Genomic DNA, 26,657 nt, shown 5'->3' with positions numbered 1-26,657 from the left:
CATGCCGCATACTTTCATGGAGCTGTAATTAACATAACACAAGGATCCATGACATCACTGGTGGCCACTTTCAAACTAATTTACTCTCAATAACTCTCAAACAAAAATATGTGCAAAACTGTTTGGAATTTTTGGACATGTGTGAGATTATTTGCAAAATAAATCTGTATTGTTGGTGAAGTGCCCCTTTAAGTCTTTCTCTGACTTTTACCGAGAGCGTCTTTCCATCTCATTGTCTGTCTCTCTCCCTGCCTCTCTCCCTCTCTCTCTTTCTGTCTCAGTAGCCCTTTTCACACAGAACTTGCGGCATTATACCGCAATATGGATTTTCTTTTTTCCCGCTCAATCTGCCGGCTTTGGCTTGTCCACACTGAACCTAGCAAAGACGGTATAAGTGTGTGCATTCAGACAGAATGCTGTGATGCCATGTTCCAGAGTCTCACTGTCTCTGAACGACTCTCTTGCTGTCTGTCGGCCTCTATATCTCTCTTATTTTATCGCTTGTGGTTTGTTAGTGATGAACAAATATGTCACAGTGGGATTAATTCAAGGGGAACATCGTCCACATTAAGAATCACAATATGTTATTTCTATGGCCCAGGAAGGTTCAATCAATAGTTGTGATCATGAGCTACTCTCTCCCAATGCCAGAAACAAGGGAAGTAAGACTCAAACTTGTGATGTCATCAGGTGTAAAGTCTGGAGCTGCTCCATTGACAATGAATGGGAGATTGATTTTGTGGACCCACGGTTTATTTTTGTCACGTCCCTATATCCTTTTACACTATAGAGGAGTGAAATTGTTTTGTTTCTTGGCTCTTCGCCATAGCAGCAGCAACAACACAAAGTAGTACAAAAATGAATCAATACAGCTTAAAAATATTTAAATGTTGCGTGCAGGTCAGTATTGTGTGCAAATCGGTAGCGGGGACAGCGTTAAAATGGCATTGGTTCCCCTCCGTTACAGGCCGGTAGTCAGCCGTTAGTGTTATTTCTTATTTGTTCATGTCAAGTCTGCTGGTCCAGGCCTTGAGGCTGCGGTACCATTGGTCGGATGGCAACAGCTGACACAGTCCTGACACACCGTTCATTGTATATATCCTGGATGTAGGGGAGCTCACAACCACAGATGTTCTGGGCCATTCACATGGCTCTCTGTAGCGTTTCCATCAAGGCGTGATTCATCCAGTCAGGATGCTCTTGGTTGTGCTCTTGGATGCTCATGCTCTGTGATGTGAACACAGAGGAACTCGAAGCTGCTGACTCTCTCCACAGCAGACCTGTTGATGTTGACCTTCCCCTCTCCTGTAGTCAAGGCTGAGGGAGAGGTTGTTCACCTTGTTCCATTATGCCAAGTTGTCAATCTCTTCCCTGTAGCCCGTTTTGACGTTGTTGGTAATCCATCACCGTTGTGTCATCGGTAAACTTAATCACCATGTTGGAGCTGCACAGTCGTGGGTGTACAGGAAGTAGAGGAGGGGGCTCAGGACACAGCCCTGGGGGGCTCCTGTGTTGAGGGTCAGAGGGGCTGAGGTGTTGGGTCCCATCCTCACCACTTGCTGACAGGAAGTCTAAAATCCAGCTGCACAGGTTGGGGTTGAGTCCTAGGTTCCTGAGCTTGGTGTTGAGTCTGGTGGGGGACTATGGTGTTCAATGCTGAGCTGTAGTCAACCAACAACATTCTCACATACGAGTTATTTCCCTCTTGGTGGTTGAGGTGCTGTGGAGTGCTATGGCTGTTGCATTGTCGTTGGATCTAAATTGGTGGGGGTCTTTTCCGGTGATGGTCGGTAGTCCGCTACATGCTTCTCAAAGCATTTGCTCACTAAGGGAGCGAGGGCAACAGGGCTCCAGTCATTCATGCCGTCTGATCCGGCTGCTTGCTTACATTAATGTGCTTGAATTCCTTGCACACGTCATCCCCTGCAATGACCAGAGCACCGCTTGTTTATTCTATAGTTTGGCTCTGAAACAGGAACATGTGCCTGTATACTCAGAACATTTCTCTTGGGTGCTCTGTTTCACCTTCACCATCTTTCCAAATTCATTGTCTATGGAGCAGCTCCAGAAATTATACTTGATGACATCACAAATTAGAGTGTTAGCACTTGGATTAGGGAGTGTGATGTTTGTTCTCAGTCATATTTTTGGACTGTCTTATACCATAGGAATAACATGTGGGCATAATGGCATATTGTAGCTCCCCTTTACGTACTACTACTCTCTTTCTCTCTCCTATCTTTCAACTTTCTGTGTGAGTGTGTCTGTCTCTCTCTTTCTCTCTCTCCTCTCGTTCAACTCTTTTTGTGTATGTGTGTGTGTGTGTCTTTCTCTCTCCTCTCCTCTCTTTGAACTCTTTCTCTGTCTCTTTTTCTCATTCTATCTCTTGTGTTGTGTTAGAGGTTCACCACTCTTACTCAAGATCCTCATTTATGTTTGTTTTGGCGACATCTACTGATGACGAGTGGTCATTGCTGTTGCATTTAGTACTGTATTGACTTGCGTTTCATCTTTAAAATTCATGCTAACTACTAAGTCAGTCCTCTATTCCAGGGGTTCCCAAACTTTTCAGGCCGCGACCCCCAAATAACGGTGTCAGAGAGCCGCGACCCCCTCTATTATAGGAGGTGTAAAAAAAATAAAAATAAAAAATAAAACGCACACACACTAATAAGCATTGGAGGCTTTTAACCAGGGCCAGACTGGGGAAATCATTCAGGCCAGGAAATATAGTGCAAAATATAGCCCCAGTCAGGCCACTTTTTAAGCAGGGGGTCTGGGGGTCCCCCACCAGGAAATCTTTTCTTCATTTCCTGCATTCTGGTGCAGGATTTTTTTTTAATTTGTACCCTTTAAATGCCAGTGTTTGTGATGGCATCACAAATTATTGTTTAAAAAACAGGCTAGCGCATGATTAGCAACAACACTGATTTTGATGGATTTTCAGTTTTTTTGTAATGTCAGATTGAAAAAAATACAATCTTTTATTCAACTTCAGCCCTGATCATAACACCACATATTCATTTTATAATTCTAACCCTTTAAATGCCAGTGTGTGTGATGGCATATATTTGCAATATATCAAATGCAAAGTAGATTTTTCTGGGGGGGATTATTACAGGCTAGCATGTGTCAATGATTACCAACAACAGTTTTTTGTAAGGGTCCCGCCTCCACCAATCACATGCGGCTCCCTTTGTGTGTGTGTGAGAGCAAGAGAGAGAGAGAGAGAGAGATATATAGTTCTCCAACTTGTGTGAGTTGCAGTGATCTCCTGATTGTTCCCCACCTAGGTTATCTAACTATTGCGCTGCTGCAACTAGAAACACTGGCCTGGCCTTTGCATTTTTTGGGAACCCCTGCTCTATTCATTCCAAACAAACTGCTGTTGCTGCTGGTGACGTAAAACACATAATTTCCCGTGTGCCAGATGGTTTTCATGGGAATGTCTTACCAGACACCAGTGTTTAGAACAGCCAAGACCAGCAAATGCAGTAGCATTCATGAACTGGGTTTATTATAGGTATAATCACTATTGTGTTACATCAATTGGTGATGGAGAGCTGCAAAATAGACATTTACTAATATGAATATGTTGAAGATTATTGCTTTTCATTTAATCTCTCTCTCATATACCATGTATGTGTGTTAAATATTACAACTCTGGTTTTTCCAGAGTATTTGGAAGTCGTGTGGCGTTCGTTGGCGTCAGAGAATCCGGAGTGCCCCCGGTTGGTGAAAAAGGCCTCTGATACTCTGCTGGAGCGCCTCAAAGACCCCAACGCCTACGCTAACATCACCAAAGACTTCAGGTACCCCAGTGACCACCCAAAGTGTTATTATCACACCATAACAACCCTCCAAAGTGTAGTAAGCCTCATGCTCTGACATTATCTAACGTTACCCCCTGACGTGTGTTCACCGTTTGTGTGTGTTTTTTTAATAGATTTTTGTATCTATAATTTTTTTTTTACTTAAAGCTACAATATGTAATATGTATATTTTTGATCACTTGGAATGCAGACCATGTAGACACAATCACACACACAATTCCAGTTTCATTGACCAGTGTAGCAGCAGTGCAGAGATATTCCATTCTAAAGTTTCACAGCGAGGCTGCTCCTTCTGACCAATCAGAAGAGTTCAAAGGGAATTTTGTTGGAATAAGTAGTTTTAGTGGTTGAATCTACCAGTGTTGTAGTCGAGTCACTAAATCTCGAGTCCGAGTCGAGTCTCGAGTCCCCAGTGTTAGAGTCCGAGTTCAAGTCCGAGTCACCAAAGAAGAGCCCGAGTCGAGTTCCCATTACTTGAGTCCAAGTCATCAAGGTTGAGTCACCTCCACTCGGGGAGTCAAAGAGCTGACCTACAAATAAAAAAAGGTCTTTAAACACAGCGGTCACCGTTTCAAAGGGAGTTTATTTACTTTGTGACACAATAGCCAAACAAATGCACTAGCCATCAATAGCTTATGCCAAAATTAGGGCCCATTACAAAAATATATTTAAATAAATAACTATATTTATCAATTAACATGTCCGAGTCTGCACCTGAGTCCGAATGCAGTCAATGCTCGATTCCAAGTCCGAGTCATCAGTGCTCATGTCCAAGTCGAGTCACAAGTCTGACTCGAGTCAGAGTCCTTGACTTGAGTACTACAACACTGGAATCTACACTGTCCCCATTCAACACAGTCCAGCAATGTGAACCATGTCGACCAGGGGTTCTCAAAGTTTTGATGACTGGGGGCCAATTTAGGAACCCAATATTGGATTGGATTAAAGGCTGCCCAAGAAACACAAAAACATTATTATTATATTTTCTTTAATAGCCTATTCTTAATGACAAAGGTGCATGTCTACACTTTATGCTTTGGAAATGGTTTGCAGCCAGTAACGTAAAAATAAACACAATTTGTAATTATATGCACAGTTTTACCGTTCTTAAAAGCAAAGTACTGTGTGATGTTGTAGGTTGGTTTAAAACTGTACTGGAACCAGACTAAATATAATACCTTTACATTTACACCGTAAAGTCATTGTGGGCTGCCAAAAACGTTTGGCCGCACTTTGAGAAAGCCTGACTAAACCACAAAATGTGGTTAATATTTCAATGAACTTCCCATCAAGCTTTTCTGATTAGTCAGAAGGAGCAGCCTCGCAGTGAAAAAAAAGAAGTGAAAAACCTCCGCACTGCTGCTACACTGGTCAATGAAACTCACTGGGTATCCGTGTTATGATAGTATTATGCTAATTATGTTTTGGAGCAAAAGTTAAAACTAAGCTTTTTGTACTTACTGTAGCATTTATTCATAGTTGAAAATAGCAAAAGTGCTTAGTTTGTATGTGTTGTACGTGAGCACACATCAGTGAATTCATGGCCGCCTAGTTATAGTTGAAAGTGGGGGTGCAAGAATTTTTTTTTTATAAATAGTTTTGTTTTATTATTTTATTTTATTTTATTTTTTTTTATTTTTTTGGACAGGCAAGGGGTGGTATGGAGAGTGTCTGGCACGACCCCCTCCATGGCAGACGTTTTTTTTTTTATTTAATGAACCTGTACGTGCAATTTCCTGCAATATAGAGCCTTCAATCTTGACCAATAAAGCTGCTCTTTTCACTATAAAACTCAGTTTATATTGCAGTATGATAGCCAATTACTATAATAATAATATATTATACTGTATATACACTGTATATTGATTTTTCACTCATTCATTTTTATTAAATCAATCTCCTTTCAAATAGGCCAAGTTTTTAATAAGAAAGAGAAAAAAGATATATTTCCATTACCTGTAAATCGTGTGTCTCTTTCTCTCCTTCTCTGCCTCCTCCCTGAGTCTGCAGTGCACAATCATGACATCGATCTCAAAAAAAAAAAAAAAGTAAAAAAAAAAATGGAGGCCCCTCGTCACTATAGGCCCACGGGCCGCGGCCGTCGTTAATCCGGCCCTGCTCGTCTGCCATATAGATAGCGTTAACGTTTGGAAATGAAGTCAACGTCATCCAGCTCACACCACATATATCTAGATAACGTTAGCTAGCGGCTAGCACTAAAGCTAACGCCAACCAGAGAGGGAAACGTTATTATTATTTATTCGAGGAAACCGTATGACCAGATCGCAATTCGGGACCGTGAAACACTTTTATTGTATTGCGTGGTAGAACCATAGAAGTTCTACTACCACTCAATAGTAACTTATGTCTAACATAATCCTTTTATTTGAACAACTTACTGGAAAAGCCTGCCTGCCTGCCACCAATATTATGACACACTCTGTGGGCTTTGATATTTACACTGACTGAGCCTACCTGCAGCCAGACTGCAGCGCTGTGAGCCAAGGTCTACGCGCTGGAGATGGGAGGAACTGGATCAAACCATAATGGGGCAGGGGGGGGGGGGGTTCGCAATCTTTGGAAACTTAAAAACGTGTTATTAAGTGTCATTGCGTATTATTAATTTGATTGAAATTACGTAGTTATGGTTAGATTTATATATTGGGGGGGGGGTATATCATATTTTTCATATGATCAAAAAGTGGTGGAGCAAGATCATAACCTTGCTCCCCCAAGTTCAATAGTGGGAGAGCAGCTGCTCCGCGTGCTCTTAAGGCTAGGCGTCTATGCACATCACTACAGATACCTGGGACTAGCCAAAAATCACTTTTTGAGTCAATAACAATAATATCAAATATTTAATTTCTGCTTCTAACCAAAGCCTGTAGAAACCAGGAGGGTTCATTGTGGTTTAGGATTCATAAGAATTTATTCTAAATGCATGTAGCACAACAAAATGTGCATACAATGTGTGAATTTGGAATTAGTAAATTTCTTTGTGACTCTGAGTGAAAATGTTTGATTATTGTTATTGTTGCAAAATATGGCGTAATTCATAGTAACAACTATGCAACACCACAGCTCATAGGCCACGGTTGTCATTTAATGATAATCAGGTCAGAACAGGTGCAGGGTTAGGCCAAGGACAGGTCAGAACAGGTGCGTGGTTAGGTCAAGGACAGGTGGATTGCAGCTGCGACTGGTAGGCATGCGAGGGGTTCAGAGTGCATGCAGGTTGTTCTGGGTCCTGGTTTTGAGGCGGGTCTAGTTACAGCTTCATCAGCGCCACCGCCCCACGCGGTTCTTTGGGATCCCAGCTCGGGACATCGGAATGTCGGACCTGCTCCAGGCTCCCGAGTGTGTCGGCGTGCCACGGCACCCTTCTCTCTCTCTCTCTCTCTCTGTAGAGAGACAAAGGAATCCCTCACCACGTTTTCATTTCACGTCATTCTTCCTCTTTCTTCATCCATACATCCTCTACCTCCTTGTCTTTTCTTATTCTACGTCCCTCTGTCTTTTAGTGTCTCTGTGTCTCTCTTTCTCCTTTGGGATCTCCTGTGTTGTGTCTCTTTCTCTGTTGGAATCTCCACTATGTTGTGTTGAAAATACACATGTGTCACTGTTTTGACTTTAGCGTTAGTCCTTTGCATCGTGTGACAAGCGTGTATAACCTGGGTCTGCCGGCTTCATTCTCTGTGATGCTACATACAGTAGTTGATTAGTGTTTGTATGGACAGTTTATATGGGGACCGGGTGGAGTTTAGTGTCTTTTCATTGGGTTGGTTTAGCTAACAGACAATAATAGCCAATGATGTCATGTGACGTGAAGTATTTTTATTCTACATTTTCCACCTGACCACACCAAATAGGTTTGATTTTTGCCTCTCTCACATGCACACACGCTTACATGCACGCACTCACACACACACACACACACACACACACAGGTTTGAGCCTGACCACAATACCTCAGAGTGACACTGCTTGCGTCATGGTTCTATCCTGAGTACCACACACACAGTTTATTCCCAACACACTAACACACGTACAGGGACGGTACGGGTCATTTCTAAAGTCAACATGTGACATCAGTTGCAGTTGCACCCAAATTACCGGCCAGGGTCTGTGAGAAGAATCTATTGAGGAAGTGGTGAGCCACTAATGACAACAGAGACCTTGCGCATGCACACACACATACACACATATGCTTTGGTAAGTACGTAGACAGTCTCCCGCTATTCCCTCTTGGACAACCCACCCCATTCTAATCACTGTCAAATTGACAAATTACCCCAATCCTCACTAGTGTTAGACTGATGGTTGCAGCTGCTGTTATTTTTACAAATTTCTGTAGCTTTTATTATTTCCCCAAATCTGAGGAATAAAACTTTTGATAAATCATTTATTATATCTCTAATGATAGGTTCCTTGTGTTAATTCTGACCTTGGAAAGACATATGAAACAAACTAAAGTTTGTACATTTTTGGTAAACTTTTGGTAATTCTTTATGAAGTATGATCTTAATCACTTGTTTCCCATTTCACTGCAATGTACATGTACATTTGTGTGTGACAAATAAAACTTTACATTTAGCTGACACTTTTATCCAAAGTGACTTACACTAACTTGAACATGAAATCCATTATGTCAAGTTATCAACTTGCGCCCATTGTGGCCATCTCTTTCTTTCTCTATCTCTCTCTCTCTCCCCTCTCAGTCTGTGTTCCACGCTGCAAATCCAGTCTGAGATGGACTCGGCCTACCTCCTAGAGACGTTGGCCGGCAATTTCATGGACGTGGTCCAGTACAACCAAGACAACAGAGAGTTTGAGGTAAGAGAAGGAAAGAGAGGGAGGTGGAGAAGGAGGAGGACGGGGGGGGGGCAGGGTGCAGTGGGGAGTCTGGCATCACAGTTCTCTGTGTTTCCTGTTGGATCTTTGGCAGCAGATACTGAATGTCCCTAACTGACTGGCTGACTCCCTAGTGAATCAAAATCAAATAAAATCAAATGTATTTGTAAAGCCCGAAATCACAAGGTAAGGGGGCTGGTCTTCTTTAAACAAGTCAAGAAGAAACATCACAATAAATCAAGAACAAAATCCACCATACAATCCAAATATGCAACACTCCCCAGCGAAGGTAAGGAAAAACTCACAAAAAACCTAGCAATAGGAAAAAAGCACCACAGGCGATGTGTAGGAGAGAAACCTTAGAAGGATCGTTCAAAGGCGGATCCCCCAACTTGGATGTCAGTGATAATATAGTTATAGATCATATAGCTTTACGCTCTGCTCTATTGGAACTATCCCTGTACCCACTAATAATGAATAACTTTCTCCACATGCACACACCTATTTACCTCCGCCTGGCCACACCCACATCCGCTCCTATATAAGCGGGGTCGTGGCCACACAATCAGCTCCTTCCCTATTTTCACCACCGAAAGTGTCTGTAATACACCACTTTAAGTTTAGTGCCAAAGTAGTTTGTTGGAGAGGAGCTACGTTGACATTGTATCTTTGTTTTTTCTCTCTCGCTATTTTTCGAAAAAGCAAAGAGATAATGTCTTTACCGTCGGAGGGTCTAGACGACTACAACGCTACCCTCCACCAGCACTTCACTATCGCGGCGTCCTCCGTGCGTCGTGGGGCGCCTCTGGTTCCACGGTTGTGGCAAACAGGTGCACCTGGGCGGTGCCTGGAGGGGAGTGTGCTTCGCTGAGGGGCCGTTGAGCTCCCATCACCTGTGAGGTGGCCGAGTTCCAGAGGACAGTCGGCTGGCGGGGGTTGAGGCCGGGCATGACCCCATCTGCCCGAGAGGGTGCCCCCGCATCTTTCATGACGTCTGCCAATTGTGTCAGCCTCTTCTTTGAACCTCGACCCCGCTGGATTGGGGGGTCGGGTTTGTGGAGGTTATGACATGGTGCACAGCATACCGAACACCCCTTCCGCCGGGATACTGTTCTCACAGTAGACCCTTTAGGCGCCTGTCTAGTCCGCAGTGCTCCAGGCACAGGTAGAGTTCTGCTCTTGGGGCCTGTTGCCTGGATTGAGGGATAAACCTCCTTGGGGGTTGTCTCCCCGGCACGCCGACTGGCCCCGCAGTGTTGTGAGGGGGTAGCCTCTTGTAGAGTGCTTCAGAGCGGCGTGCCAAGGGGGGAAGAGCCTGCTCTTGATTTGGGCCCATTCCGATATGCTGGCGATGTGGGGGGTGGTGTCACCAGTGACCGTCTGGTGGGGTCCCGATGCTACGACCTCGTTGGCCTCACCAGGCCCCTTTTTTCAGGGGGTCCTAGCCCTCAGGTTGTCCTAGGGCTGGGACCTCCTCCGCGCTCCGCTGCTGCGGCCTTGCCACGGGGTTGGGTTCTTGACCTTCGACCCTGTGATGTTGGGGGCTGTGACGGGGGTGTTTTGCTTCCTGGTGGCATGTGGGATGCACGCCTGAGTGGTCGCGGGTCCTTCTGAATGAAGGTAAGTCCCACGGTCTGCTCACCCTGTGCGTTTGAGGTGCTAAACCCTCTTCGCACAGTCGGATCCGATTCCTTCCCGTCCTCCACTAGGGGGGACCGGGGGCTCGGGTCCTCCCCGGTTCTGAAAGTTGTAGGGGGCCTCAGCGGGTACATCTGTCGAGCTTTTCGCTCTGCTCAGCTCCTGTGTTCCAATAGAGCAGAGCGTAAAGCTATACGATCTATAACGTAAGGTTATCCTATAATAATAAGTTATATGAGTATAGCGAGCGCTCTGCTCTGACTCACTGAGGACCCCGTGGTCTTCGCCTTCGGTGGTGAAAGACTTGGGAAGGAGCTGATTGTGTGGCCACGACCCCGCGTATATAGGAGCGGATGTGGGTGTGGCCAGGCGGAGGTAAATAGGTGTGTGCATGTGGAGAAAGTTATTCATTATTAGAGTGGATAAAGGGATAGTTTCAATAGAGCAGAGCGCTCGCTATACTCCTATAACTAGGGTTATAGGATAACCTTACGTTATATATAGTGGTGAAACATGCAATTGTGAGTGTTGTTGTATCGTACTGTGTGAGGCCTGAGCAAGAACGAGAGGCAGCAACAGGTATCTTACCAGAAAGCAAAAGAAGAAGCAGTCATAGCCTACTGAGCAGTAGGGCATCAGACCAGAGCATGAGGAGCCGCACAAACTCCTGAAAACGGCACGAACGAAATGCCAACTTTGGTTGACACTAAATGAAGCGTCACGTTAACTTGAATGAATGTCATGTTAACTTATCACAGAAATGTAATGCTAATGTTACATTCACTCTGCATCGTCAGAGACTTAGGGGAGTACTATCAGTTGCTTGCATTGGCTATTCATTGTCAATTGCATTGCTTTGTTTTCTCCTGCATCTGTCATTATTGTAGTAAAGATACAGGCCAGGGGTTACATTAGATTTAGCTTAGCCTTTTTGTGGTGAATGCTAGACCCGCAGGCCCTGGGCTTCCATTGGGTTTATCTCTTTTTCCACATATGCATGAGTTGCACATATGCAACACCCCCAGACTTTCCCCAAAGAAGATGAGGAACGACTCCCTAAAACCTAGCAAGATACCCCACCTGGGTACCTGGCAACCTGGTCCCCAAGCGGGAATCAAACCCAGGACCTTCTTGCTGTGAGGCGACAGTGTTAACCACTACACCACCGTGTCGTCAGTATTTACGGTATATGCTGTCCATCGTATACACCTGTACAGATGCTCTGTTGACAGTGAAGTTGTGTTTGAACGATATAGAAAATCGGTTCCTTTTATGATTAACATTGTTCTTTGTTTACAAACCAATGTTAATCATGAAGGAACATATTTTCTATATCCTTCAAACGCAACTTTACTGTCAAGTGTCAACAGAGCATCTGTACAGGTGTCCTTCACCATAACCTGAAGCTCGATAATGACACAGAAACTTCCTGTATACTCCCTGTATATAAATGGTAAATGGCTGCATTTATATAGCGCTTTTATCCAAAGCGCTTTACAATTTGTTCCTCACATTTTTACCCATTCACTCACACATTCACACACTGACGGCGGAGGCAACCATGCAAGGTACCAACCTGCACATCGGGAGAAATTATGGGTTTAGTGTCTTGCTCAAGGACACTTTGACACGCTGCCCAGGAGGAGCGGGAATTGAACCGGGAACCTCCGGATTACCAGACAACTGCTCTACCTCCTCAGCCACTGTCACCCCCCTCTATATGCCTGTATACAATGGACAGCATATACTGTAGATACTGAAATAGGAGGGGTACCAAATAACTGAACTTAACCTTTAATAAAGAATATATGCTGTGAATACTGGTCTATACTAAATTACAACTTGGCAGTTGTGTGGTGGCTTGGTCGTACCTTAACCTTTGCTAGCCACTGGTAGCAGCCTAGCCCCCAGTGACGTGCTGACAAGCTGGGGAGCTGTACTGCATGCATCGAGTACCACTGAGTGTTAGACATATATGGTACATATATACTGTAGTTGTTCACATTAATCATAATTAACAAACATAAATCCCCACTGGCATGGATTTGGGTCTGGCTTAACCCATTTAGACCTAAAACACCTGCTAATAATGCATTATATAGCCTGCATATACACACATGCGTTTATTAGTTTTTGGGTGTGTAATAAGATCCTGATTTTGCATTCCTCTAGCAAGAGGGTGCAATATTACTGCATAGGTGTGAATGAATGGTACCAGAGTCTCAGGGCTCGGACCAGCAGGCTTCCGGACGTTTTTTCCCACCCAGGCAGTAAGGCTCATGAACAAATGACCCCCCAAACCCAGGGGCGGCACCCAGTTAGCACTGCTGCCTCACAGCAAGAAGGTCCTGGGTTGCGAGGGTTTCCTCTGGGTACTCCAATTTCCTCCCACACCATAAAGACATGCATGGTAGGCAGGGGCTATAGGTGGAAACGAGCTCATTAGCAAAGATCTGGCACATTTACATTGACGTGGAAACTGAAGATGTTCATTAACCTCTTCCACCGTGCGGTCCATCGGCAGACCGCAAATGACATCACGTCATAAATCAATCTCTCCAGACTGTTTGACAAAAGTATCGTTTTTTTTGTCAAACATATTCAAGTATAAACATCATAACCATGTCACAACAGCAGTTATAATGTATATTATCATCAATATGTTAGTTTACCAATGGGTTAGGAAAATTATTGTTTAATGAGACTATGAGCTGTATGTGTATGTCACCGAATTTCCCCAAGAGGGATTAATAAAAGTTATCCTTATCCTTGTGTTATTAGATAGATTTTCGTTTTGGTCTTGTTTAGACCATTTTGAAAGTCGACCATTTTGGAAAATTTGAACGTCGGGAATTGTATTTTCTTTTGTGGCCATTTTGTAGAGGACAACGAGAGCTTTCGATGAGCGTTGGAATTTTTCCGAACGACACTTCCCAAAAGCCTCTATGGAGTTTCAAGCACATTACTTCTGTATGAATCTTTTTAATATCTCTTATTATTCGGATAATAAACCACAACACTTAACGTTATTGACATATATTGAAGCGCAGTTTGTTTCTCTTCCCTATTTTTTGCATGTAGCAACAATTAGATTTGAAATTAGTTTCAAAACAGTTGCACCCTGATAAAAAAAAAATCTACTGTACATACAGTAGATTTCATTATCTGTTCTTATGCATGCCTGGTGATACTAAATCCAAATTGAACTTGGGCATTTGATTTGGCACAATCCATAAATGTGCGAATTGGCTATAATAAGGTAATTTATAAGCCTGCTATTCTATATTCTATAATAATATTTCAAATTGCATTTGTCCGGGGCGGCTGGGTGGCGCAGTGGGCAAGGCGCACGCCACTAATGCAGGATATGCTGGTATCGAGCCCAGCTCTCTGCGTTGCTTCCAGCTTGGCCGGCCGTCATACTAGAACAATTGGCAGTGTTAGAGGGTGGGAAAGCCGGTGGGTGGGGATTGGACGTTGTGGACAGCGACTCCTACAGGTCGGTTGGGTGACGCCTGTACAGCAGAAACACGAAGTATCGGGGGCAGCGTGAGCCTCCCACGCGTTACTCCTCGCCACTGAGAGTTCGAGCTGTCTGGTGAAAAGATGCGACAGGCTGCCTCCTCGTGTACCGGAGGGGACACGTGATGCAAGGCTTCTATCCTCACTACAGCCGACCAGTGGGAGGCATAGTCTAGCAACGTTCAAGACGGGGGAGGGGAGAATTGGAATTACAAAATTGGGGTGGGAGAAAAATAGAAAAAATAAGGAGAAAAAGTGGATCAAAAAAGAAATTGCATTTGTCCGGATGGGAGAATTCAGTACTGTGTCTACAAAACCTTCTTTTTAATCATCTTCCCTTTATTCATTTCCTTAGATTTATTGTACACATGATCTCAAGAAGGTACTGAACGAGATCAGTGGCAGTTGTTCATGTCTGGTCATTATTAACAAGGTGTTATTCACTGTCAAAGATTCAAAGAAAAATCATAATTCATATTCTCCTTTGTTTCATCACAATGTAAGCAAGCCTAGTAATATACACAATATTTCTGACACTGGGAATACATTCACTGAGGACCATAGATGTCCCTAGATACCAATAATATGCAAATAGACCTTGTAGAAGTGGAGCAATATTCCATTTACTTAGGTATGTATTTTAGGCGGATTTTCAGAAAATAGGGCTCCGGGCTTAACACATTCCCTGCCACGCAATTTGAGCATCTTATACCATTCTCTGCCAGCACTGTAAGTCTATGGAGATGGTCACCTTCTTTGCAGGGCTATAACTTTTTAAATTGTATTGCTAAATTGACATTACTATGGCCCATTCAACATCGATTATCTATCGTTCAGGATGTAGGAACGTTTAACTTTTTCATCCATACATTCATACGAAAATACCGTCTAGAATATAAATATGTTTTTATCGTTTTCTGCAGTAATTCCTAGAACGTGAGATATAGGCATAAACGCATATATAGATTATCAAATGCCGTTTGTTGCCGATCCACGCTATATTACAAATTTCAACTGTACATGATCCTAAACGTTATGACTGATCATGCGCGGATGAACGGAGGGGGGGGGGTCGTTTATAATTCCGTGATCGTCGTTAAATGCTTTATGTAGTATGGGTGATATATTGATCAGAGCAGTTTGCATGGATAATAATAAACAAACAGGCTGAAAGTAACGTCAGCGTCCTCTTACCGTTCGACGATGAGACTGGAGGAAAAAGATCCCACTTATTTGACGGCGATCGCCTAAATCCATTTCCGGTTTGTATAATCATAATACACGGCCAAATCGTATCAATTATTGCGTAATGGCAGCGATCGCTACACACGGACGTGTGTCTACAGTCCCGCAACAATATGCGAGTGGCCGGATGCATTTCGGAGACGCACCGAGATCGACTCGTCCATTTCCGGTTTGGCAACGCACCGATCATCCACCAGGGCGCAGTATTGAAGCGTTGCAGAGTTGTGCCGGCTCACACTGCATCAGACCAGGCTCCGTGAGGGAAATATGAATAACATGACGAAAAAATTAAATATGATCTCAATAACGTCGTATGCCGTGGATTGGCAGAATTAGCATGAACTTGAAACACGTTGTACGACATTTTTGGCGCAGGATGTGTTAAGAGGTTAACACTTTTCCTGCCAATCACGTCATACGACGGGTTTCAAGTTCATGCGAATTCTGCCAATAACGGCGTACGACGTGTTTCAAATTCATATTTCATATTTTCGACATGGTATTCATATTTCACTCACGGAGCCTTGTCATATGCTGCGGGAGCCATCACAACTCTGCAACGCTTCAATACTGCCACCTGGTGGCTGATCGGCGAGTTGCAACCGGAAGTGGATCTCTTGTTCGTCCCTGGACTCAAGACACACACCGTGGATATGAATCTTTGCCATAACTCAATAATCCACATGATTTGGGCGTATATTAGTATTATACAAACCGGAACTGGATCGCATCGATCCACATCACATAACTGGGATCTGTTTGCTCCACTCTCATCGCTTAACGCTACGAGGAAGCTGCCGTGAGTTTCAGCGTTTTTCTTTATCATTTTCGATACAAACTGCTCTGATCTATATATCACCCATATTACATAAATCATTTAACATCGGTCACGGAATTATAAACGACCCCCCCCCCTCCGTTCACCCACGGATGATCAGTCATAATGCTTAGGACCATGTACAGTTGAAATTTTTTATATAACGTTGATCGGTATCAAACGGCATTTGATAATCTAATATATGCATTTATGTCTATATCTCACGTTCTAGGAAATACTGCAGAAAACGATAAAAACATATTTATACTCTAGACGGTATTTTCGTATGAATGTGTGAATGAAAAAGTAAAACGTTCAGGGCGGCTACGTGGCGTAGTGGGCAAGGCGCGCACCACGAAATCTGGAGACGCTGGGCTTGCCTGTTCGAGCCCAGCGCTCCACATTTGCTTTCAGTTTAGCTGGTCGTCCGTACTAATACACATTGGCCGTATTAGGGGGTGGGAAACTGATGGGTGGGGATCAGGCGTTGTGGACAGCGACTCCTACAGGTCGGTTGGTGCGCCTGCGCAGTAGAATCAGGAAGTGTCGGGGGCAGCGTGAGCCTCCCACGCGTTACTCCTCGCCACTGAGAGATCGAGCTGCGCAGGTGAAAAGATGCGACTGCTGTTACCTCAAGTACCGGAGGGGACTTGTGCTATGTATGACTTAGTCCACATTGCAGCCGGCTTGTGGGAGGCAAGAAACAGCGTTCGTGACAGGGGAGGGTTGAATTGGATGATACGAAATTGGGATGGGAGAAAATATAGAAAATGGGAGAAAAAGTGGATAAAAAAAAAGAAAAAGTAAAACGTTCCTACATCCTGAACGATAGCTAATCGATGTTGAATGGGCCATAGTAATGTCAATTTAGCAATACAATTAAAAAAGTTATAGCCCTGCAAAGAAGGTGAACATCTCCATAGACTTACAGTACTGGCAGAGAATGGTTTAGGATGATCAAAGTGGTGGCAGAGAATGTGTTAATGTGCACTGTCCCTGAGTAAAAAATTAATAAACAAACTTAAACTTAAAAAACCCAACGGCCTGCTGCCCATCTGCCCACAAAAATGTGCCGCCATTTTTCATATTGTCATTTTTCCACACTGTGATTATTGCATTGTAAATTATAACTATTTTATTGTAGTTTATGCTGCTATTTTTATTTTTATTCTATTGCTTTTCTTGTTTTTTTTTATTGATGGCAGTGCTACAAGGCAGAGGAGCCAAGTGTTTCACTCCTTTATGCTGTAAAGTATGGATGACGTGACAAATGAATCTGAATCTGAATCTGTATCTTCTACTGGAAATGCAGGACATCCAGATTTTCCGATAGGACCCCTCTCTCAAACAGGATGAAGTTTGTTATTACATAGGCTATCTGGTGGCTGGTGAGTCGGCCAACATGCAGGTCTTTAAACATGAATGATTAACAGGCTTCATCAATGGGTGTCAGGTGGAGAATTATGGAAGGTTAAGAGTTACAAAAGAAAGTGAAAGGAAAACGAGAGTGAAAGTTGTTGTGGGAGGGGAGTGACCTGTAGTAGCACCCATTCTGGGAGGGGGGGGGCATTGAAGTGTGGTGGGGGTCGCCCCCAGCCCAGATATCTTATTGAGGCACATAAACCCACCATTGTCCCCTACAGCGAGAGGCCCCCAGGCTTGCTGCCTCCAAAGGTGGGTCCCCATGGTTCTGGTGGGCTGGTTTGTTCACTTTAGCTTCGATATGTGACCTCTTTATCAGAAATAGGGCCTGACGGGGATGTCCGTGCAGCGATATTATCGGCTGATATTGGCCCCACATTATCGGCCTTAAGATCAATGCTGGCTCGCATTCATAGAGATTTGATCCGTGCTTGAAGATTATGATGAATCCATTACAAACATCTGTGATGTTAAAATACATTAAATGAAGTTATGTTTGTTGTACCTGCTAGATCCTGACAACCCTCAATAATAGAATGTTTAATTCCATTATAAATTGTATTTCACAATTCAGATTATCAGGGGAAAGGGAGGTGGAACAACAGCATTCATTTTTTATTTTTTACTATAGTATAGGTGGAATCCCTTTTTTTTTTTATATATATATTGGTCTTTTTCCCCCTCCATTTTCCTCCGATTTTCTCCCATCCCAATGTTAGTCGTATGCCAATTCCCAGTCCCTTCCTGGTCGCTGCGCACTTACCCCCCACAGTCAGATCATCTGGGAGAGTGGAGGCTACCACGTGCTTCCTCCGACACACGTCCAGCCAATCACCGCTTCTTTTCACCTGGCAGCGCGGATTTTCATCGAGAGGGCGTAGCGTGTGGGAGGACCACACTATCCCCCTCGAGTCCTATCCGCGCTTAGCAGGCGCCCCGACCGAACTGTAGGAGTCGCTGTTTACAACGACCCGGACCCACCCCGCCAGCTTCTCCCACCTTCTAATACAGCCAATTGTATTAGTGCAGACGGCCAGCCAAGCTGGTGACAACCCCGGAGCTGTGAGCTGGATTCGAACAGGCGAATCCAGCTCACAGCTCCGGGGCTGGTGACGAACGCAATCTCCGCTCGGCCACCTAACCGCCCTGGTGGAATCCCTTTCTATTCACATAACTGCATTAGTTGATTGATGGAGCTTTGACAGCTACATGGGTACAGTCTATTCCTCCGATGATGTTGGGAAACCCGACAATGGCGTAAATCCTCTCCTGATCTTGGCCTGCTGTTATTATTGATATGGGTATTGTATGAAGTTGGGGGTTGGGGAAATTATGACATCCAACACTGCGGGCATACTCCTGCTCATGGAGAGTTGGGAAATGCCAGATCCATCTCTAATCTCACGCTGGAACGTGCCGGTGGGCAAACAGCCCAGAGTGGAGAGGACTTGAATGTGCACAGGGCTGTGCACGGGGATGGCATTTGTGCGCTTTGTTTCACACTCCAATTTGGGTCCCAAATTGTGGTACAAATCAAGGAGAATGTGTCTCGGATAGCAGAATCTACTTATGAGCCACTCAGTGCTCTCGGCAAATAGATCTGCCCCATCTCTGAAAACACGCTCCCCACGGAGCACACAAGTAACGCAAGATAAGCCATGCTGCATCCATTCGGAAAGACCTTTTCCAAATGCTATTTATGGGGGTTTGACAACAATTACAATCATGTCTCTATTTTACAATGAACTATAATTAATTTTGAGTCATACAGAACACGTGGGTGTTGAAACTCTAATGCATGAAAGCTTATTCCGTCTGTTGCAGTTTTCTTATTCTACCACTTGGTGCCATAGACCAGGGGTTCCCAAAGTGGGGGTCGCGAGCCGCCGCGGGGGGTCGCCAGATGATTTCCACAAAAAAAAAAAAAAAAATCCTAAAAAAAAAAGAATATATATATATTTTTTTTATGCAGTCAGGCCGCGTCTATGCTTTAAGCAAGTGGCTTGTCCTTCCGCGTTCCCGTTTTGCGCTCTGATTGGCCACGCACGTTTCTGGTCATGTGACATGTGCGCCAATTGTGGGACGGCAAGTTCTGCGCCTATTTCCGGGTCTAACAGCCTGCAAACTACCTAACGCCTAGTTTATCACTGGTTAAGCTTAGCCGACTCTTTCGCAGTTGGTTAAGGTTAGAGTTTGGAATCAGGGCAGGCGTTCTATCGCCATGCTCTAAGACAAACTCTAACCTTAACCAACTTCGAAAGAGTGCCTAAGCTTAACCAGTGTAGAAACTTGCCGTCCCACGACTCCCACGATTGGGGCACATGTCACATGACCAGAAACGTGCGTGGCCAATCAGAGCGCAAAACGGGAACGCGGAAGGACAAGCCACTTGCTTAAAGTATAGAAGCAGTCAGGCCACTGAACTTAGAAGCAGGCCAGGCCAGTGTTTCTAGTTGCAGCAGCGCAATAGTTAGATAACCTAGGTGGGGAACAACCAGGAGATCACTGCAACTCACACAAGTTGGAGAACTATCTCTCTCTCTCTCTCTCTTGCTCTCACACACACACAAAGGGAGCCGCATGTGATTGGTGGAGCAACAAAAAACTGTTGTTGCTAATCATTGACACATGCTAGCCTGTAATAATCCCCCCCAGATAAATCTACTTTGCATTTGATATATTGCAAATATATGCCATCCATCACACACACTGGCATTTAAAGGGTTAGAATTATAAAATGAATTTACCTCCTATAATAGTGGGGGTCACAGCTCTCTGACACCGTTATTTGGGGGTCGCAGCCTGAAAAGTTTGGGAACCCCTGCCATAGACCACCGCAACCGGTATTCTGAAATCATGGGAGAGAGAGATGAAATGAAGAAAGAGAAAATAATTGAATGTGGATGAGAGCCTTGACATTAAGTGATTGTAGCAACGGCAGTGGGGGTGCTGGAGACATGATCCAATACACTTGTATACACCTGAGTCTCCTGAATACGGAGAGACCAGTCCCAAGTCGATCGGCACTTTTGCGGCCGAGCTATAGTAACTTTTCCGCACCTACTCCCGAACTCTGCATGCGCAGATTGATAAACCTAGATCTCTGGACAATCCAGAGAGACTCCGTGGGCAATCTGCGCATGCGGAGTTCGGGAGTAGGTGCGGAAAAGTGACTATAGCCGAGTGCCGAGAAAGTGCCGACTTGGGAATCGACTTGGGACTTCTTGGGACAAGGCTCTTATCCACATTCATTAATTTTCTCCCCCGCTCTCTCTCCCATGAGCTCAATGTAACGTGGAAGTGCAGTGGTCTATGTATGTCATATTGATAAATCCCACACTTTGCTTAGAAATGATCCTATGCACGGTTTACGCACATTTCTGTGTGTACGCAGCATTGATAAATGAGGGCCCAGGACTGATAAGAAAACTGCTTTGACAACTCTCTTCCTACTAATCAAAGGAAAGCTGGTTCTGTTTCTGTATAGGAAGCCAATTTTCTGTCTCAACTCGGAGGCAAGGTTGTCCACATGGAATTTAAATGTAAATTTGTTATCGAGCCACACACCAAGATATTTATATTCAGTCAGTATGGGTATCAGTCTGGCGCTAATCAGAAATAGTGCCTCCTCTTGTAACCCAGCCAGCCTATGACCCAGCAGAAATGGCAGAGAGAGAGAGAGAGAGAGAGAGAGAGAGAGAGAGAGAGAGAGAGAGAGAGAGAGAGAGAAAACACAGGAAGAGGGGCCTTCCAAACTTTTAGACAGTGGCATCAGTAACATCTATTTCACAGAGGTTCCTGTTGTCGTTAGGCTACAATTCTTTCTTTCCCTTATTGATTCTCTCCTCTTCTCCTGTCTTGGTCCCCTCATTCACTATACCCCCCGGACACACACATGCACACAATCCCTCACTATCTCTCTCCTCTCTCCCTCCCACTTCTCTCTTCCACTCCTCCATCTCTATCCCCCTGTTGCCTGGAGGAGACGTGAGTCCGGTTACCAATAAGCTGATGTGAAAAAGCAACAAAAGAGTCTTTGGTCTCTCTAGTTTCCTGTTGCCCCGGGCGAAAGGGGCTGCTTATAAAAGAGCCCAGAGAAGCAGCGGGCCATGGAGTCCACAGCACTAACCCACAAACACAGCCAAGGAGGCCGCTTCTTCTGGGCCAAAGGGCTGGGGGGGGTGTATTGCAGGGCGAGCTACCAGGTTTTAGGTACCTCAAAGGGAATTTTGGATGGGATGCAAATAAATGGGGGGGTGGGTCTCAGGTGTAACCGAATCATAATAATCAAATCTGCAAATCCACGCTCGAGGAGGTTGGCAACGGAGGTGGGAGGGAAGGAAATTATGTAACGGTATATATCTAAAACAGGAACCAATCGTTCCTGTTTTCTTTTTATTACCGTATTTCGTATTGGTCCTGTTTGGTATTGATTGAACCTTCCTGGGCCATATAAATAACATATTGGAATTCTTAATTTGGGTGGAATGTCTCTTTTTAAAGGAAGGCAGCAACATGTATATCGTAAAACAATACATCTAATTTAGTGGAGCCTTAGGTAAATATATACAATATGTGTCAGTGCTATGGACTGGGAGTGGCAACACTGCACAGAGATTTACAGTTCCACAAGTCAGGATGCACTACGTCAAAACTTTGAAAGATTTGCTTCGGTTTTCATAAAATATTGCTCTAGGTTTGATGACATATTTAACCCTGAAATCCAGACTTCAAAAACCAGAAATATTTGCATAGCCTTGCTATGTCCAAGGCTGTACTAAAATAGATGTGTGTTCTTTCGCAGTGTAGCCTTCCTTCTTGTACATATCTACAATTTATTTTCAGCCTGGGTATCCACCTGTAAACAATACTATTGTAATAAGAATATTGTAATGTGTGTGTGTGTGTGTGTGTGTGTGTGTGTGTGTGTGTGTGTGTGTGTGTGTGTGTGTGTGTGTGTGAGAGAGTGTGTGAGAGAGTGTGAGTGTGTGTGTGTGTGAGTGTGTGTGTCTCCTACTCTGTCTCAATAAAGAACAGTCTCTCCTGGCGGCTGGGTAGCGCAGTGGAGAATGCACTCGCCTACCACCGCAGACACTCTGGGATCGAATCCAGCTGTCAGCGGTACCTCCGGCTTGGTCAGTCGTCCCTACTAACACAATTGGCAGTGTTAGCGGGTGGGAAGCCGGTGGGGTATGTGTCCTGGTCGTTGTAAACTGTGGTTCCTACTGGTCGGTCGGGGCGCCTGTTCAGCAGGGAGGGGATCGGGGGGAAATAGCGTGAACCTCCACACGCGTTACGTTCCCCCAGTGAGAGTCCTCGCTGTCAGGTGAAAAGAAGCGGCTGGTGACTCCACATGTATCGGAGGAGGCATGTGGTAGTTCTACACCCTCCCTAGGCCGACAGTGGGGCAATGCGCGCAACGACCAGGAAGGGAATTGGCATAACGACTAAATTGGTATGGGGGCAAAAATATACAGAAAAAGTGAGAAAAAAAACAGTCTCTCCTACTCCTTCTCCCTCTCAGCCTTCCTACTGTCTCAATTAAGAACCTTCTCTCCTACTCTGTCTCCCTCTCAGCCGTCCTGTCTCAATAAAGGAAAACGATTTGGAGTGATGAATGGAGTGAAACATGGTAATACTGTAGTAACCGTATGGTTGTGCCACACAGGGTGTGGTGGGCACCAACATCACCATCAAGGTGCTGTGCAGCGTGATGGCGGACACCTCGCTGGGGGAACCCTACGACCGCTACGCTGCTGTGGCGCACCTCATGCTCAACACCTTCTCCATGAAGTGCGTGGAGGCGAGCTACACCGACAATCTGAGGGACATGACTAACACCTCCTGGGAGGGGCCGGCCGCTGGAGGAGGTGTGTGTGTATGTCTGTGTCTGTGGGTCTGTGTGTCTTGCAGGGTTGGGTCCAATTAAATACATTTGTGGCTTTTCTTTGAAAAACTGACTTGAGAAGGTCATCCCATACAAGTTATTGATAAATCATTGAGAATGAATACTCTTGACATTAGCAGATGGCATTTATGTTGACATTGTTAATTGATTGAATTAAAATTGAACATCCCCCAACCTTTATACAGTATGTGGTGGGAGCGTGTGTGTAAATACTTTCAGTGGATTTTGTTACAGATTGTTCAATTATGTGCAGATTATTCTCAGGATTAATATGTTTTTTTAGATGCAAAGGACATCTATGACGTTATTCAGTCAGCCAGTCATTCACTCACCCTAGTGGTGGCTCACAGTCAATGTGCTTTGCGTAAGACCAGTTCGCTTTGACGCTGTGTGTCCTTGTCAGAAGATGGAGGTTGACCGTCTACATCTGGTCAAGCCCCTTAAAAGAAACCTAATAACAGTGTTGAAATGCCATCATCCAAAGTGTTTATTTGGAAAGCAGCTTCTGGTTGGTTTTTAACCATGGAAACAGGCTGTATTCTAGGCGGGAGACTGAATCTATTTTCAGTTCACTAATGCCTTTTGTTTCAGCTCTCTGTTTTATAACAACTTTACATATCCAACCCAAAAGCCTGCCCTCTAGTTTCCATGTCCTGAGCCCCAGCCTGGCCCTGGACCTGCGGTTCCTGTTCCCAGAGTATAGTTTCCTTAGTGGGACGGGGGCTTATGGGGGGTTAGTGGGAATAACTGGGACAGGAAGTGGTCTCTTAACGAGCGGTAGGGGGGCGCGTCTGTGTAAACTGTCCCCCCTCTCCCCTCCATCCCTCCCTGTTAGATTTGGGTTCCACCACTCTCTCTTTGCTTTCTTTGTCTTTTTTTTATAAGGGAAACAACGTATTTTAGACTAATTTCTTTTTGGTTTGACCTGCGTTGCCAAGACCATTAATTGTATGATTCAAAGTAAGGACTCGTTTGGCTTACCTAAAATATGGGAGATAGCATGAGCTTGTTTGTTTTTTGTTTGTTTGTTTGTTTGTTTTGTTTGTAGGGAGACAGTGGGTGTACCAGACCTGTTCAGAATTTGGATTTTACCAGAGTACTGATTCCCCCAACCAGCCATTCAGTGGCTTCCCTCTCCCGTAAGTACCTAGTACAACAAAATATACTGTATCTTTGTACTTTGCCTTGATAATATGCATTTAACCCTTTCACTACAGACTGTTAACCGCCTGTAGTGTGGTAGTGAAAGGGTTAACCTTCTGTAGTGTGGTTGTGAAAGGGTTAAGTTGTGGGGAAAAAAGTCAGCACACCGTCTGCAGTGTTCCCAAGTTTAATTTACTTTAACACAACGTTTCGGCCTGTGGCCTTTTTCAAGTGTCACCAACATGTGAAAAGGGGTGGGGTATATATACATACATATTAGGGGTCAAGGTTCAACCAGGTCAAGGTTCAAATCAATTAGCCTATAGGCTACAAATTTACAAAACATACTGCAGCTCAAGTGCCAGAACATACGGTACATAGTTACAATAACATAGTTAGTAGTTAGATGTAACACACCTTCACATGCAAAATAGAGAAAAAAATATATATAATAAGAAAACTTAAAAAACTGAAAAATTCATTAAAAAACAGAACCAGACAGAATGTGTGTATTTACAGGAAGGGTTTAATGTCAAACTCTTCATTCAGTCCAAGAGGGGCCATAGTCTGAAGGGTGTGTATATGGTAGGTCTCTCTCTGCAAAAGTAGTTTGCCATGGTCTCCGCCTCTCGCTGGTCAAGTTTCAAGTTTCTTTAATAGTTGTCATACAGAAGTACAGAATACTTTTATACAAAATGCTTCTTACTGTTACGCTCCAGAGACTGTGCAAGACAAGATAAGTATGAAATAAAATAACATAGTATAGCATGTAAATTAGAAGTAAAAAAAATGAGGTCACAGTGTTCAGTATAGACATATGTACAATGTTCGATGCAGAGTAGACGTAACTGAGTTACCATATAATATACAATACTGTGTAGTGTACTAATATACAATACTATATAGTGCAAGGCAGAAATAGGATGAGGTGCAATTTAGGTACAATTTACAGTAGGTGTACGAGTTGTAGTGCAAATCCTTTATTAATAAATATAAAGTGTGTTTGTGTGATCTAAAGTGTGGAGAGTGGGTGCTGCAGTGTGTTGTTTGTTTAAGTGAGTGTGTGCGTGTGGGTGTGTGTGCTGTGTGCATTTGATGGTTGTTGCATAGTGTTTATTGTTCGTTTAGCAGCCTGATGGCCTGGGGATAGAAGCTTCTTCTGAGTCTTTCTGTGCTCGCCTTAAGACTCCGGTATCGCTTGCCTGACCGCAGCAGTTCAAAGAGGCAGTTGTTCGGGTGGCTCGAGTCCTTAATAATTCTCTTAGCCTTCCCCTTGCACCGCTTGTTGTAAATGTTCTGGAGGGTGGGAAGCCCCCCTCCAATTGTGCGTTCGGCTGAACGTGTCACTCTTTGTAGTCTGCTACGGTCTTGTGCAGTGCTATTCCCAAACCAGGAGGTGATGTTGCCAGTCAGGATGCTCTCTATTGTACATGAGTAGAAGTTCCTAAGGATCTTCTGACTGACTTGGAACTTCCTTAGGCGCCTGAGGAAGTAGAGGCGTTGTCGTGCCTTCTTCACAACACTGTCAATGTGTGTGGTCCATGTCAAATCCTCGGATATGTGGGCTCCGAGGTACTTGAAACTGTTCATTCTCTCAACCGGTGCCCGTCGATGCTGAGGGGGCTGTAGTCCTTGACCCCCGACCTCCTGAAGTCCACAATCATCTCTTTTGTTTTGCTGACGTTCAGGGAGAGGCAGTTCTCCTGACACCACTGTGACAGGTTCTCTACCTCTTCCAGGTAGGCCCTTTCGTCGTTGGCAGAGATCAGGCCCACCACTACTGTGTCATCAGCCTCTCTACCTTTTCAATGCCTGTGTATCTTAATGTACTGATATTGTGTCCTGCCTGTCTAAAGTGAACTGCAACCGGGTTATGTTCATCACCACATCTGATGTTGCTGCGGTGTTCGCTGATGCGTGTTTTGAGTTGCCGGTTGGTTTTGCCTACATAGCCCCCCCAACCTGAGAAACCAACTAGTGAGATCCTACAGCCCACCCACTGCTCACAGACCCACGTTCCTAGATAACACCCCGGATGGGAACTACAAGTGTGGTAACTGTGCACAGTGTGTGGGTATACTATTAAGAGCAAGACCTACACACATCCACTTAATGGTAAAACCCTCAGAATCCGTGGCTTCATCACCTGTAGCTCCACTCATGTCATCTACCTAATTAAATGTCCATGTAGCCTGAGCTATGTAGGCAAAACCAACCGGCAACTCAAAACACGCATCAGCGAACACCGCAGCAACATCAGATGTGGTGATGAACATAA

General features: G+C 44.5%; 1 protein-coding gene across 1 annotated transcript in view; it reads left to right on the top strand.

Moving 5' to 3' along the window:
• prss59 (serine protease 59, putative) overlaps positions 1-26,657 on the top strand; it is a 48,131-nt gene that overhangs the window by 13,710 nt on the left and 7,764 nt on the right. Inside the window, exons 4-7 of the mRNA XM_084318546.1 lie at positions 3,677-3,812; positions 8,552-8,666; positions 22,997-23,198; positions 24,285-24,375. Coding sequence (XP_084174672.1) covers positions 3,677-3,812; positions 8,552-8,666; positions 22,997-23,198; positions 24,285-24,375 — 544 coding nt within the window. The remainder of the gene's footprint in view (positions 1-3,676; positions 3,813-8,551; positions 8,667-22,996; positions 23,199-24,284; positions 24,376-26,657) is intronic.

This window comes from Notolepis coatsorum, assembly GCF_963971535.1.
Source record: "Notolepis coatsorum genome assembly, chromosome: 1".
Classification (NCBI taxonomy): domain Eukaryota; kingdom Metazoa; phylum Chordata; class Actinopteri; order Aulopiformes; family Paralepididae; genus Notolepis; species Notolepis coatsorum.
The sequence above is the reverse complement of the archived record's forward strand: the minus strand, read 5'-3'. Positions and strand labels throughout refer to the sequence as shown.